Consider the following 15388-nt stretch of genomic DNA (forward strand, 5'->3'; position numbering starts at 1 on the left):
GACACGCCTGTCCATAACAGTTGCAGTGCCACTAAGTGCTTTAAATCGCAAAGAGTTGAGAAGCATTGTCAAGTCCCGTAATTTCCAACTGCCTGCAATTTCACCAGCATCCTTACACTTCGAAACCGGAACGCAGTAATGAGTTTTACTGATTGGCGGCAGGATAGGTAAGGTGGCAAGTACTATCCTGGACGAACTCCTTCACGAGGAGTACTACCCATATTGGCAAACGTTAATTTATAAATTAGTTTGCAACACACAACGCCATCTATTGACCCGCATATTTATTGTCAAATTTCAGCTCATGGTCAATATTTGAATAATGTTACAAGTTAAAAACTAACTTTTTATATTTCATATTATCCACGGCCATTTACATAATATAGACTACTTCCAGGCTATTGATTAACGCCATATATATATCTATATATATATCTACTTCGGGTTATATACTCGATGGGTCAATGGTACATAAAAATTATGACAATTTTGTATGCCGCAAAGTGGATCACAGTGTATCAAAATGCATTCTTTGTAACACCTTATAAAGGTGTACCAAAAAGAAATAAATAGTAAACGTTTGAATTCATTTCGTTAAGTCTCCAAACTCACAACACATAAAAAAAATCTTGTCAAAATCACTAGAGAACGGAATAGAGATTTATTAGAGATGTCATGAACAGAGATGGGCAAGTACCTGGATTTTAACTCTGCGCTTTGTTTGTTTTAATCGGGTTAAAAGCCTTTAACGCCCTAAATCGAGGGCATTAACTACATATTTACGACTAAATATTTATAAATCGAGTTTTATGCATTATTACAAAATGTTCATTGCTTGTGTACATATTTTGCCTTTCTATTTGAATCGATTCGCTTGAAAATTACATTGAACCAATACAAAAACTCGTAATCGTATACAGTTGAATCGATTTTCAAAAAAATGGAATCATAATGTGCATCCCTAGAAGTGAGAGTCTACAGGATTACAAGGTGGATATTGTGTGGAGTCTTTTTCATGTATAAAAGATACCACGTCCCATATTATTTTACGCGAATGCTGCCAACGATTTTGGGCATAAACGAGGTTAAAACCCGGCACTAGGTTGTGACGAGTTTAAAACCCGGCACAAAACCCGGGCGAGTTTATTGGGTTTTAACCCACTGCCCATCTCTGGTCACGAATTTAATTAAAACAGGAATCAGACTAAACAATTACCGAAAGTGCATCTAAACGTATTTGTTATAAGGTTGATTTTAGTGTTTTTGACTTACATTAATTGGACAACAACGTGCAACATCTGTGCCTATATTCAAAAAGATTTGAACAATTGATAAAAATCAAACGTAAGCAGCGATATCTATAACTTTAGAAATAATTCATATGTTAAAGAACAAAAGGTGTTCTTTTGACTGGAAAAGGAAATTGTTTAAAAACAATTGAAAATGTTAGAGTTATGATTAATTTTTATCAAGATTGTTCAAATAGTTTTGAAAAGTAAATAGTACATTGTGTATTAAGGGCGGTAAATGAAGTATTACGAACGAGACTATTAGAAGCCCGAAGTCGAAAACTGAGGGCTTTCTGAATCAAGGTTCGTAATTCCCATACCGCCCGTGAAACATACATTGTTTTCATCACACTTGAACGTAAATAGTATGATAGCCCATAACAACCATAATCGGTAATGAGCAGAAAAAATACCCGAAGGTTTTAGGTTTATTTGGGGCATTATAATCAAGTTAGCCTGCGTGCAATCTTACTATTTACGTACAAGTGTGATGAAAAAGCTATTTGTTATTCTTTGGTAACACTTTAGGCCATACATTCTTATCTCTTCAACCCCATCATCGGCTTTTGTATGTCGAAGGCTTCTTTTAGATCCTGCAAAAACAACACGGTATATGTTAGAACGAGATGTTATCTAGACTACTACTACAAAGGGTTCCCTACTTGAGATAGAATGTCGTTTGATCGAACATTAATTGCTCGAAAACGTTGGCGCGATTGTCCATTTGACCTATGAATCGTGATTAGAGCTCACGATTTGCCATTGCATCGATGCATCAAAATCTCGAAACAACATTTGCTGTAACTATCAACAGCCTGTTTGTTCATACATTGAAATGTAAAAGAAAATACAAAATACGAAATATAGCTTAGGTAATAAATTTTTTGTAAAATCACTTTTTTGGCTGTTGAGCGTTGAGAGTAAAGGGTTCTTTTGAGATTTTGATGCATCGATTTTGCGAACTTTAGAACTCACGATTCATAGATCAAATAGACAATCGAGCCAACATTTTCGAGCAATTAATGTTCGATCAAACGGCATTCTATCTCAAGTAGGGAACCCTTCGACAAAATACAGTCTCCATACAAAACGGTGTCATTACAAGATTAATTAAGGAAATATTAATTTGTAATTTTATTTATTTATATTCAGGTTACGAAGACCCATAAATACATACTTTATAGACTAACATACATAATAATTAATAAAACATTAGATGACTAATTATTATTTACACGTATTGTCTGCGACGTGTGACGCAACGTGGGTGTCCGGAAACCGGCCTCGGAAACGTCGGTACATGAAACCCTTCGGCCAAAACTCATCCTTCATGAAGGTCGACAGAATGTTGAGTTAGTATTCTCACCACAATGAATTAAAATTCACATTGTGGCGAGACCGCAACTACTCGACTCTCGCGGTAACATTCGCTTTCAGCCGTATATACCTCACAATATCGGCAGACTTTGTGGAGTAATGAAGCCGTCACAGGTATGACAACGTCGTCGGTATCGCTGGACGCAGTAAATGACCAGATCCCACTCGGAGCGGTGCCACTAAGGTCACGGCTGGTGTACTTATTTTTCCTTTCCACCTTTTTAAAACCGTCCTCGTCCGGGGTGTATTTAATTTGTGGGTTACCTACCGGGTATTAGATAATGTAGGTTTATTGAACGGTTACCACACATATTACACAGAATAACAGCGAGGACTATGTAATCAGCATAGTCCTCAGAGGCTGAGTCATGGACCCTTTTGACATGCTTTCATTTTCTTTTTTTTTTTGTTATTTTGTGTGCTTCTTTTTTATTTTAATTGAATTTATTTTTATTAATTTTTTGTTTGAAATTAATGCATGTGAAATAAAGCCTTTTTTATATAAGTACGTAAATCACAAGCACAGAGAAGAGAACTTAGTAGATGGGTAATTGTTGAGGACGGCCGTACGCGTCTGGCCGATCGGAGCAATAAGAGTAGAATTGCGAAATAATTCAGGGAATCTGATTGGCCGGACGGCGTCCGCGGCGCATTGATATGGCCGGTACGGTGTAGGAGACGCCGTATCGACAGGATCTTGCTTACAAGATCGGAATATCGAATAAGAATGAAAGTGAATCTTAATTCACTTTCATTCTTATTCGATATTCCGATCCGAGTTGTAGTTCGATTTTTCAACTTGTAAGTAAGACGGACATAGAGATAAGGCGTTCAAATAAAGATTACGAAGTTATACGGACAAGGAAACCAACAAGTCCGGGGTCTACTCTCGATCTCCGTCCGAAACAATTACTGCCAAATAAGCAATACTTGACCAAATGAAAAGACGCGTGATGCGAATGAAGCTTCATAATTGATACTTGTCTATTAATTTTGTTAAATATTACTTATTTGACAGTAATTGTTTCGGACGGAGATCGAGAGTAGACCCCCGGTCCGTTTGAGGCGGATTCAGCCGGGACACAATAGCAATACTGAAGGCAGAGCACAAGCACACGTTGAATAAAGCTCAGAACGCAGTAAGGCGAGGAAAGCATAAGCACGTAAATAGGCGCGTGCGCATCAAAGCGGCGTAGGAACGGTGCGAGTGTCCGGCGGCGACTGACACGGGCGCGCACGCAGTAGCCGCATGCTCCGACGCTCGTGACAGTGCAGGGCCGTACTCGATGCAGGGCTGGAATTGGAGTGGTTGCGTGGACACACAAACTAAATTAAATACACCCCGGGGTCGAGCGGATGGAGTCCCGCCACAAGAGAGTATCGCCCAAACATCTGTCGACCTTAATGAAGGAGGATTTTTGGCTGAAGGGAGTCATATATCAGCGATTCCGCGACTGGTTACCTGACACCAGATTCCGTCACACGTCACCGACAAGTGCAACTCGTGTAGATTAGTTATTTAGTTTTTAATATTATATGTATGTTAGTCCTTAACCTATATATTATATGGGTCATGGTGACCTGCCTCGTAGCATGGGTACACATGATAGTCGCGACGCGCGCGATAAAATTGAAATAAGCGCGCGCTGTTGGCTATCTAAATTAGATCTGATTGAGACAGCCAATAGCGCGTGTCGCGCCTATCATGCGTAGCCATCCTACAGGGGCTGATGTAAATGTAAATAAATAATTAAAAAACCGACCTCAAAAGTTGGTGGAATTACATAAAGTTTTATTGAAATGGGTTACTGTAAAGTGCGCGAAACCGTACCGTACCGGAAAGTTTGCCACCCTTAGAGGTGGAATATTTTCAAATTTAAATGGGACCAATATTGAGGTACCCTCTTTCCAGCAAAAAATAATCATCATAATCGGTTCACTAATCGCGTAACATATACACACAAAAATACAGTCGAATTGAGTACCTCCTCCTGTTTTTGAAGTCCGTTAATAAAAAATTAATATGAATTTGAAATAATTTCTAAAGATAAAAAAAATAATATGTACGGGGGCAGTCGGGAAGGACCGCGATGTCGACTCCCCCGATCCCAACTCCACCAGTGTTAACAGTATGTTATGTTACCTGCCAAAGCTGCATATCGATGGAGACAATGAATTGGTTCTCGTCATCAATATCTCTACGTTCCTTCTGCTTTGCCAAGGGTGTTATGAATGGGAGGCCATAGTTATCATCTGTAACACAAACATAATAGTGTACTTTAGAATAGCCCGGTTTATCTACGCTTAATATTAAGAATAGAGATTCTTTTATGACACCAAGTGACAGAACGAACAAATCGTGCACCTGGTGGAAAGCGTCACGCCTGTCCAAAACAGTTGCAATGCCACTCAGAGCGTTATAAAAAAGTTATATAATATGCTTAGCTTTACCTTTCAATAGCTTTGTCTCAGATCTGAGACATCTGAGACGTGCGCCTTAAACGCTTTGTCTCAGATCTGAGACAAGGAGGCTTGGATCACGTTTCGCGCAAAAATAAATTCTATCACCAAACTAAGCCGTCTTTTATTGTTTGAATTCTATTCCCACATTGTTTACCTACCATAAACTACAATTCCTCGAAACAAAGGACCGACCGTTCAGCCGTTACAATCTTTTCAAATGTTCAGTTGCAACGCTAGCGTGTGGGTCGAACTGTTGTGCATTTAAAAGGTTAATTAAATATAACCCTGCATATTTGCTTAAAAATAAAGGCATATCAATGCCTTACTTTCTTAACCTCGTGTCTTATAAAGAGTGATTATTCAGGAGCATAGAAACTTTCTATTTATTTTAAATTTCTTATCAAGGCTGTTAATTTGGATGCATTACTTTAAAAATAGATAAAAGCCAGTGTGTGAATATGAAGGAAATGTGATGTGAAATCAGCCTGGAACGTATATATATATATATATATATATATATATATATATATATATATCCATTTTTTGCATTTCAGTAAGTTTGTGCTTTAAGATACGAGTTTGAGAAAGTAAGGCGACAATATATCGCCTTATTACTAACTCTATAAGAACGTATAGCTTATTACATTACTTAATACACTTATTTACTTAATACACGCTTATATGCTATAAAATAACTCGGTATATCTTAAATATAACCATGTACATATCCTTACCTAGTTTTACCGCAACCATCCCATCTCTGACTAAGAACGAGACGTGGTAGATGTTCTCGATGGTCCGGCTGAAGCTGTCGGGGTCGATCACGACGTGGAAATAGCTTAGAGGGGTGCCTCCTCGCTCCTTGAACGTTTTATTCAAGAACCGATTCACCCGGCTCACCATTTCCGAGCCCTCTTCGGATCTCTCTAATCTGGAATTTATGAAATAACCACGTTTATGTCATAGTACCATAAGACATATGTCGGGCAACACCCGTTTACCCGAATAAACGGGTGTTGCTGCTTTACATTCTCTCTACGTCATGGGTTCCCAAACTTTTTAGCTTACTGCCCACTTAGTATATGTAGATAAAAAGTATGAACGCCCATCACAACAAAAAATAATTAATAATCTCAATACAGAGTACTAAAAAAACCGACCTCAAAAGTACGTGGAATTACATATAATTACCAAGTTTTATTGAAATCGGTTACCGGAAAATGCGCAAACCCGGATTCATCCCCTAGTTCGCCACTACACGGGACTTGACACAGGAGATAATAAAAATCGGTTCTCACTACGAGAGAGAAAAACGCCTTGAATTGGAGAATAGCAAAATCAAACATTAAAATAATAGCTCTTTATAAAAAAAATTAGGCGCTATTTATAAAAATGAATCTTCATGCGTGAACAGCCACCCTTTGAGGTGGATGATTTTCTTTAAAATTATACTTTTTTATTACAGCTTCCAATAAAAAAATTCTATTGTACTAACTTGTCAACAGTCTCCGGAGCTTTTAATGCAGCAGCTTGCTGTCTTTCCACCCTTTTTCGGGGCAATCTGGCCCGTTGCTCTGGGGGGGTGGGGGCAAATGTGCCATGTAAGTACGCTACTGTTGGAACTTCTAGAGGGAACATGAAATCCCAGTAGCTAGGGTTTTCGCGCTGCAATTGAACAATACGAATACGTTAAAAATAATATTAATATAATAATAACGCACACGCACACACTCAACATAGCCCCGCACTAAGGAAACCCTGTGTCGCGGGTGCTATGGACACACACATAGGCAACCACAAATTACACCCACACTCCCACACGCAAAATAGGCGCCTTGACGTCGAGTTGCGGACACCAGCCCGTTACACCAAGTACCAAGTACACCCACACTCATGATAGAAATAAATGTAGGCCATACAAATATTTCTCCAGTCCCGGGAATAGAACCTGGGACCTCTGCGTGGCAGTCCGGTATGGTAACCGTTCGGCGACTGAGGCAGTTACTACATAATAATACATACATATACCTCACGCCTTTTTCCCATCGGGATAGATAGAGACAACAGTCTTCCACTTACTACGGTCCTGACACACATCTTTCGCCAAATCAACACACATTAATGCTTTCATACACGCTCGTCGGTTAAGAGCACTTGACCTGGCCGCTCTTTAGGATGGCTTCAATTCGGACATGGTAAGTTCGCCTTGAGCCCATACCAAATTGCCCGCTCATACTCGCCTTATAAATCTGTTTCGTCATTTTTCTTTCATTCATTCTCTCTACATGTCCGAACCATCTAAGCATCCCTTTCTCTATCTTTGTGACTACATCTTCTTCCACGCCGCAACGCTCTCTTATCACACTGTTCCGTTATTATTTATAATAATGATTCATGAAAATTAATCTTTTAGCATAATTCATTAATTAAAAAAAACAAAAATTCTTAAATTGGCCTATTTAAGAATTATAATTAGCATTTTGTATGCAGCCTTTGGGTCAACTACACCTTAAAAGCGCCCTACGAATTTTGTACAACAACATATTCAGGATGTTGCCATCCACATAACATATCCAGGATGATGCTGCCACGATTTTGCAGAGCATCGGCGATGTTTGCCATAGTTAAGGTTAGCTAAGCTTTGTCGCGGGTGCCATGGACACACACATAGACAATCACAAATTACACCCAAACTCACGAGAGAAATAAATGTAATACGAGTACATTAATAACAATACAAATATTTCTCCCGGCCCGGGAATCGAACCTGGGACCCCTGTCTGGGAGTCCGGCATGGTAACCGTTCGGCCACGGAGGCAGTTAAGATGCAGGCTTTGCAGCTATCATGCGAAAATGAGTGGCTTCCCTGATGCATAGAGTTCGTGGCAGTGACAACAGCCTCCTGAGTATAATTGCAAACAGGGTCCAGGGTTGTAACTTGCAATAAAGGTACTGAACTTTAAATACATTAACAGTCCAGAATTTGTTACAGCTTTTAAAATTAGAAATTACGACCAATCATTATCAAGATTTTATAGTGTTTAACATTATGATAGTCTGAGTTTTGGCGACAGCGATTCTGATAGTAATCGAGTTTTAAGGCACTTCCATTGTTTTTCTTTTCTTCTGTGGAAACTACTTACAATGTGTTGCGCAAGTTCATGTTTATCATAGGCATTGGTGTTAGCGCTGACAGACTCCGAGCATCGTACGGCAATCTCACTAGTAGCCCGGAGTACACGGGAGTCAAGGTAACCTTCACCTGGAAATAACATATTTGATTTTACTATATCATACTACTCCTAAGGCTTATTCAGGTCTACCAATTTTAAATGATCTCAGTTGTGTGCTGATAGTGCTAATGGCACGATTTTATACGTTTGGCATTCCGCTAAAATTGAAGGGCACTATATAGTCTGTCTGTACAATTCTGTCAGGAGAAGTCATCTGCTCACGTCGGAGGTTTAGTGAGGAGTGTCCCCGTCGTCTTTGTCCAAAAAAAGAAAGCTTGGTCGTTATCTTTTGTCCAAAAGAATGTCAGTCTAATTTTGAATTCCTGCCAGATAGATAGATAAATAGATAGATAGATAGATGGACAGATGGATAGATAGTGACAGTTGTGCGCTTTCAATATCCAATCCATAAGTTTGACAAATCGGATTTTGCACGTGTTCGATCCATAGTAGCGATCCTCCAATTTTGACCGATTGTACTGTGTAAACGTGTAAAGATGGAAGTTTTTCTGTGATAGCGACTGTGAACCTGAACATTTCCTCAGTTATCGGTCTGGGATAAAGGACAGCGACCAAGAGCAGCTTGTGTCCTCAAGAACGTTTATAAACTTCATGGTAATTTTAACTGACGCTGAATTTACATCAAAATTTAGGCTCAACAAAACATCAGTTGAATTTGTTTTGAATGAAATAATGCCGTTTATCAAAGTCAAATCAAAACAGTATTTTTATAATTTAGATTATTTATCATGTCATGAATATGAACAAATATCAACAAAACATAAATTGACACTAACATTTCGCCGCGCGTCGTCCCTTTATTTTTTTCCATCCTATATGGCCGTCCCGCTCATTTGACAATAAACGTTCCGTTCTGGACAATAGACGTTCCGTTCTGTTCCTCGAAACACGTTATTCTTGACGTACTTATGGTTTAAATATTATATACTTGAAAGTTTGCAATTAATTTATATTTTTGTCAAAATCACATGTATAAATAAATTAATCTTAGAAACATAACCACCATTTTATTCACTAATTCATGTAATGATCTTTTACTCTGATTGTGTGGAACTAACGTGGAGTAAAGGATGATGGGCAAAAATGGTCGTAAGTCCAACAGAATTGATATATACACTAAAAAAAAGCTTATTTATAATACATAAAATAATACTATGACAATAAGTATCAAAGTCGCCGGAGAATCGAGCTACAGAGTGTCAAAACAAGTGAAAATTAAAAAATACCATTGTCAAAAACACGCACATAAATGTATGCTTTTGTTTATCCCACCACTATTATTTATTTATATAAATTAATAAATTATGTATGCTATAATTACACATTCATTTTTATTCCTTTAAATTCTTATTTATATTATACGTATTGTGTTGTTTATTATACTGTACAAAAGAATATTATATTGTATGTATGTCACTTTGTATGTATGTTATATTGCGTATATATAAATATATATTATATTATATTTCCCATACATCATGTTTTCCTTCTAATAGACAGAATTCATTTCAGTGCAGTCCTTAATATTATTTTTTAATTGTTTAAAGTGGTTAAGTTGCTATAATTATAAATACAATCAAGAATTGTAACATGGGTTGGCTGTCATTGGCCTTATTTAAATTGTACCTATTTTAAGCATATTTTGTAATCTGTTGGCTGTTGCCACCCCAAATAAAATAAAATAAAATAAAATAAAACCACTCCACGCCACCAACCGCCAGTCAGGTAGTCAGAAAACCGGTTTATAAAGCAGGTAGGTAGAATGGAGTGGTAGAAGGGGGTGCGTTTCCCCGAAACTGCGCCAGCGCTGCGTAGACTTTACTTAGTCGTTCTCTTGTTGCTTGTTCGCTATCTTCAGTTACGACTTCTTGACCCGTTATAACTTTAATGGACTACTGTGTGCCTGTGATTGGATCTGTTTGATATAAAATAATTGTGATGGCAGAACGTCGTTGTGTTTTGTGTCCCCGGTCTGTTTATCGACAAAGAAGACATGTGTTGGAGGACGACATTCCTGAGAATCGACCAGAACTGGCAGCATATATACGGCAACATGCCCTGAGACAAGTAGGTATAACTCAATATATATCATTGACGTGCATGCGAAAAGTGATGCAATAAACAAGAATCATTCATGTTACGCTCGTTGTAGTCAGGTGTATTCTGTGAATACGAGGGAGACAGTATAATACTGTTTTTTTTGTATTCTGTCTAACTCTTATGCCGCTTCCACACGTTAGCCGAGTGGAGGCAAGTGCCTGTGTGCGGACAGCCTGTTTGCATTGTGTCCCGACAAACAAGTAAGCAAATCTTGATACATACTATAGTTATATATCGATTTTGCAGGTGGAGTTTGATAACGTGCATTCGCTATGCCACAGATGCTGGCAGCAAGCGATGAATGTTATCAGAAGAAATGAAGAAATACCAACCCAGGAGACAGATCCCCCCTTGAGTACAGCCCCAGGAACAAGTACAGCCCAGATGTGGCAAACAATACATGTACAAGAATACACGAGAGCTCCTAATAGGACTGACCGCTGCATTTTTAATAATTGTCCCAATCAGACGCGTTGCAGAATTCCTCGGACAATCATAATTCACATGTTATGTGATCACCATTTGTATATCCCCGGAGGTGCTAGAACATGTCGTGAACATTTAGAATCTAATGAATGGAATGAACTAAGTAATCACTGTAACGTGTCGCATGATTTTGACTCAGCTAATTTTACCGACGTCTGTAGTATTTTTCAAGAAACTATTAATCGTGGAAATAGGTTTGATTTCGATACAATGACGCAATTAGATGAGAATGATTTATTTTTTTGGGTGGGTTATAATTACGAACAGTTCAATGTCATTTTACATCAAACACCATCCATAAGCGAACAAAGTAATCGTCCACGAACAGTTCTTGGTATATACCTTGCAAAACTTAGAACAGGTGAAACTAATGAGAGATTGGCTACATTATTTGGCATGTCTCGTCGCACACTAGAGAGGAAATTGAAGATAGCAGGGGGTGCATGGAGGCAGATTTTGTCAACAGATATTTAGGTTTCAATCATTTAACGAGAAATGACATTCTCGAAAGAAACCTATTGTTACCAAAAGGGATTTTTGGTGATGGCAACAACACCAAAGCAATAACTATTTGCGATGGTACATACATTTATATTAAAAAAAAGCAGTAACTTTATGTTCCAACGGCAAACCTACAGTCTGCACAAATTCGAAAACCTTCTCAAACCTTTCATGATTGTCTGCAGTGACGGATATATCATTGATGTCCTCGGCCTATATCCCGCAACAATGTCTGATGCAACAATAATGCAAGGAATTGTACATAATGAAGATAGCGCCTGGCATTGGTTTTTTAACCAAAATGACGTATTTATATTAGACAGAGGGTTTAGAGATTGCGTTGCAAGCATGGAAGAATGTGGATACGAAGTGCATGTACCTCCAAACAAAGATCGACACGAAAGACAATTGACAACCGAACAGGCAAATAAAAAACGCGATTAATAACCATTTGTCGATGGGTAGTGGAGACCATGAACGGTAAAATAAAGCAATGCTTCAAACTTTTACGTCGGACATATATAAATCGCGCCCTGCCTCACATGTTTGTTGACTTTAGAATAGCTGCAAGTCTTTTAAATGCCTTCCATCCTGTGTATGAAGATAATAGATATGCAGTTGATATTTTAAACTTAATTCATCTAAATATTAAGACCCCGAATCGGCTGTATGATTATGTTGAGATGAAAAATCTAAACCGACAAAGGAGGAATTTTACTAGAATGGAAGGCAATCTTCCCTTCCTAGAAGATTTTCCACGCCTCACTGAAGAAGACGTAATATTACAAGCTCTAGGCACGTATCAGCAGAAACTTGCCAAATCATACGTTGCAGAACATTTAAATGATGGTGTTTATGTCATAGAAATATGCAGAGAAGACACATTGAACGATCTTTCCGAATGCAACATACTCGAAACAAATGTGTGGTTGCTGCGGGCTCGGATTCAATCAAGACATGTTAGAGCACGCACTTATTATACATATATTTTGATAAACAGAGATCAGGTTGGCAGAAATGCTTTAAATCAGTGTTACTGTACGTGTCTGACAGGAAGAAGAACAATTGGAACCTGCGCTCATGTAGTTTCCGTAATATGGTACCTTGGTTTAGGACGACATGAGCCATTCGTCGCCCCCGCATATCATTTAATGCAAATAATCATTGATGATTAAATGTTAGAGTGTGCCTTTTACAATAAAACAATATGCATAGTCATGTTTTTTTTTTATTTCTCTCTATTTTGAAAAAGGAAAAAACTTGAAAAAAAGCAAACCCGGGGGATATCGATAGTATTATTATTGAAAATATGTTCACTATATCAAGTCTTAATACCAGCCCACGTTACATAACTGTTGGTCTTACGACCAATTTTCATAGAAATTTGCCCATCATCCTTTACGACCGATTCTTTTTTTTTTAAGGGCGCTAGAGCCGAGATAGTCATATTGAAAAACAGATTCAGCGATCGATGGATCGAATAAAATCTGGATAGAAAACAACCTTAGACTCAGGATGAAATATAGAAAACGGCCGTACATGGCCTAAGCGTACGGCTGCCAAGACTGCTAGTCCGCCACTGGCCATTTTACTCCGTCTTCAAAAAAGACAAACTATAAAAACAAAACTAACCAGGATGTTTAACCCTTTCCTCTACGTCGCCTTCAGCCAGCAGCTCCTGCACTTTCTGGAGAGTCTCTGTGGCTGTCTGCTGCATGACATCCAGGTTGTTGCATTCATCTTCTGCAAGGTTACAAATACATTTTAGAAGTTTTTTATGTTTGAATGTACCTTGATATAACCTCAAAAATTACGAATACATTAATTAATATACATACTTCTGTGTGCTTTAATTTAATCAGTATTTAGAACATACTTTAATAGAAAACATTACGAAATTTAAAACCCAAACAAAACTTACCGGCTGTCAATTTTTCAAGTAATGCACGATATCTTAATTTTCTGTCGTAACTTCCCGTGCTGATGCGAGATCGTTGTGTACTATTAATTGTGGACATCTTGCTGGATTTTTATTATAGAATTTCGAAATTAAATCGAAATTTTCAAATCAACCTTAAAACAAACCTACTTTTTTCAAGTTGCGACTTGCGAGTTAGTTTCTCTACTTGTCTACAGTTATCTGTGGAGTTAGTGCATGCGTAAAGTTGGAAGCAAGCTTTCACAGCTGCAAGTGATTAATTTATTTTTTCTTATATGAATAAAATTACTTATTTATTAACTTCATGCTATTTGTCACATATTATAAAACTAAGTAAACTCGTAAGTTACATGACTTCTAAACATAATTTAATCTAAACTAATAATAATCAAAACATGGTACAATTAAGATCACAGCCTTAGTTATATTAGGTTTCAGAACACATATTTTTTTCCGGTGTTGCTAAGTGCTATATAAAATTTTACCAAAAATTTTGGTAGGATTGGAAATGGATTTGAGCCCTTCATGCAGGCTTAAGAGGTGAATCACGGAAAAAAATAATTGCCCGTGGTCCACCCAGGTGAACCAGTGGCCCACGGGCAAGAAGCGGTGTCGTCGTAACTTCTGGTAAACATTCTCAACAATGTTACGTAAGAAGTAACTGTCACTGAAAATTATGATACCGTAACGTGAACAAATCTTTTTACTATAATAAATGAGAAAATAATATTATTGAGATGCCTTATAATATAAAAAACATTGAAATCTACAAGTACACACATGTATACTTATTTATCCTAAACGACTTATTTCGTCAGCCATGAAATTCAAAATAAACCTTAATCTTCCCTCTAACCTTTAAACAGCCTAACTAAACCAATAAATAGTGTTGGATCATCATTGACTTACAATTATATGGACGTCGGGTCCGCGCTAAAAAGTGTCCGAACTTATAGGGCGTTAAAATCGTATACAGAGCGTCATTCACGCTCTTCGTTTGTTCGACAGACAGCGAAAATTAGACAGTACTGCGATGACATTACAATTTAAATTCAACGTTTTAGCTTTTTCATATTCCTTGAAATGTCACTACGTTTAAATAGGTTGACTTGGGACATTTTTCCGTGGTTTTTGTATTAGACCCGTCGTCAATTTATTTGTAAGTCAATCATCATCATCATAGAAATCGTCATAGAAAAAAATCATTTTGCAAGAAACATATTTTTTAGGAAAATAAATATTTTTTCGGATATATTTCCTTTATTTTTCCACATTTGACGTTGACACCTGTCCAAAGTCGAAATTACTGAACGAAAACAATGGAACCAGCAAGAGGTAGTGGTGGTCTGATTGTTGGAGATTTTTTTCACTATTGTGAAATCATTTTATATCTCACTTTTCTTGTAAGTGGCTTATAAGTAGACAAGTTTAATACAAAATTCACGCTAAATAAAACTTAAAAAGATATTTCTAAACGTAGAATGATAAGCTTTCGAAATTATTTTTTTCCAATTTTTTGGGAATTTTTCCGTAAAAATTTCCAACATTTGAAATTTTTCGGAAAATTACCCAAATAAAACACCTAAACATATTACAAGCAAAGCAAAAGATCTTTTTGATCTGGTATCCTCATCATAAAAAAAAAGAAATATGATTGTGTGCGCGGTACAAAAAGACAATACGCTTGATTTTTAACAAATCTAATATAATTGCATATTTTTATGAAATACATTTTAAACTAACGTTTATAGGCACTTGTGTGAACACGCATTGTAATATAGTTGTGTAAGAGTACGTGTTTGTGTGAAAACGAATTTTGAGGTTAGGTTACAATTTCTCGATATATTTTGGGGAAATTTTCGTGTAAAATGGATTCCGGTCCAGCTCAGGAGGTGACTGAGTTGCTGAGAAAGTGGGAGGAAGAGCATACGACGCCAAATTACGATCCCGTACACACTTTGGTTAGGTACGTATTGTTT

At 37.5% G+C, this 15388-nt stretch overlaps 2 protein-coding genes across 3 annotated transcripts in view; one reads left to right on the forward strand and one right to left on the reverse strand.

The window, feature by feature from the left end:
• Positions 1–364: 364 nt before the first annotated feature.
• LOC113226082 (EP300-interacting inhibitor of differentiation 3) lies at positions 365–13493 on the reverse strand. The gene is made up of 7 exons (XM_026458600.1): positions 13392–13493; positions 13103–13213; positions 8273–8391; positions 6625–6794; positions 5864–6060; positions 4810–4919; positions 365–1882 (listed from the first exon to the last, which is right to left on the reverse strand). Exons 1-7 carry the CDS (start codon positions 13486–13488, stop codon positions 1829–1831), a joined length of 858 nt encoding a protein of 285 aa, XP_026314385.1. The 5' UTR covers positions 13489–13493; the 3' UTR covers positions 365–1828.
• A 1746-nt stretch (positions 13494–15239) lies between these two features.
• The window catches only part of LOC113226060 (protein mahjong), a 59683-nt gene continuing 59534 nt past the window's right edge, over positions 15240–15388 (forward strand). Inside the window, exon 1 of one of the 2 annotated variants that reach the window (XM_026458573.1) lies at positions 15240–15375. In XM_026458573.1, coding sequence (XP_026314358.1) covers positions 15278–15375 — 98 coding nt within the window. In that variant the 5' untranslated portion in view covers positions 15240–15277. The remainder of the gene's footprint in view (positions 15376–15388) is intronic. The other variant, XM_026458574.1, reaches the window with a different exon arrangement.

Source organism: Hyposmocoma kahamanoa, unplaced genomic scaffold (assembly GCF_003589595.1).
Source record: "Hyposmocoma kahamanoa isolate Upper Pololo Valley unplaced genomic scaffold, ASM358959v1 181, whole genome shotgun sequence".
Lineage (NCBI taxonomy): Eukaryota > Metazoa > Arthropoda > Insecta > Lepidoptera > Cosmopterigidae > Hyposmocoma > Hyposmocoma kahamanoa.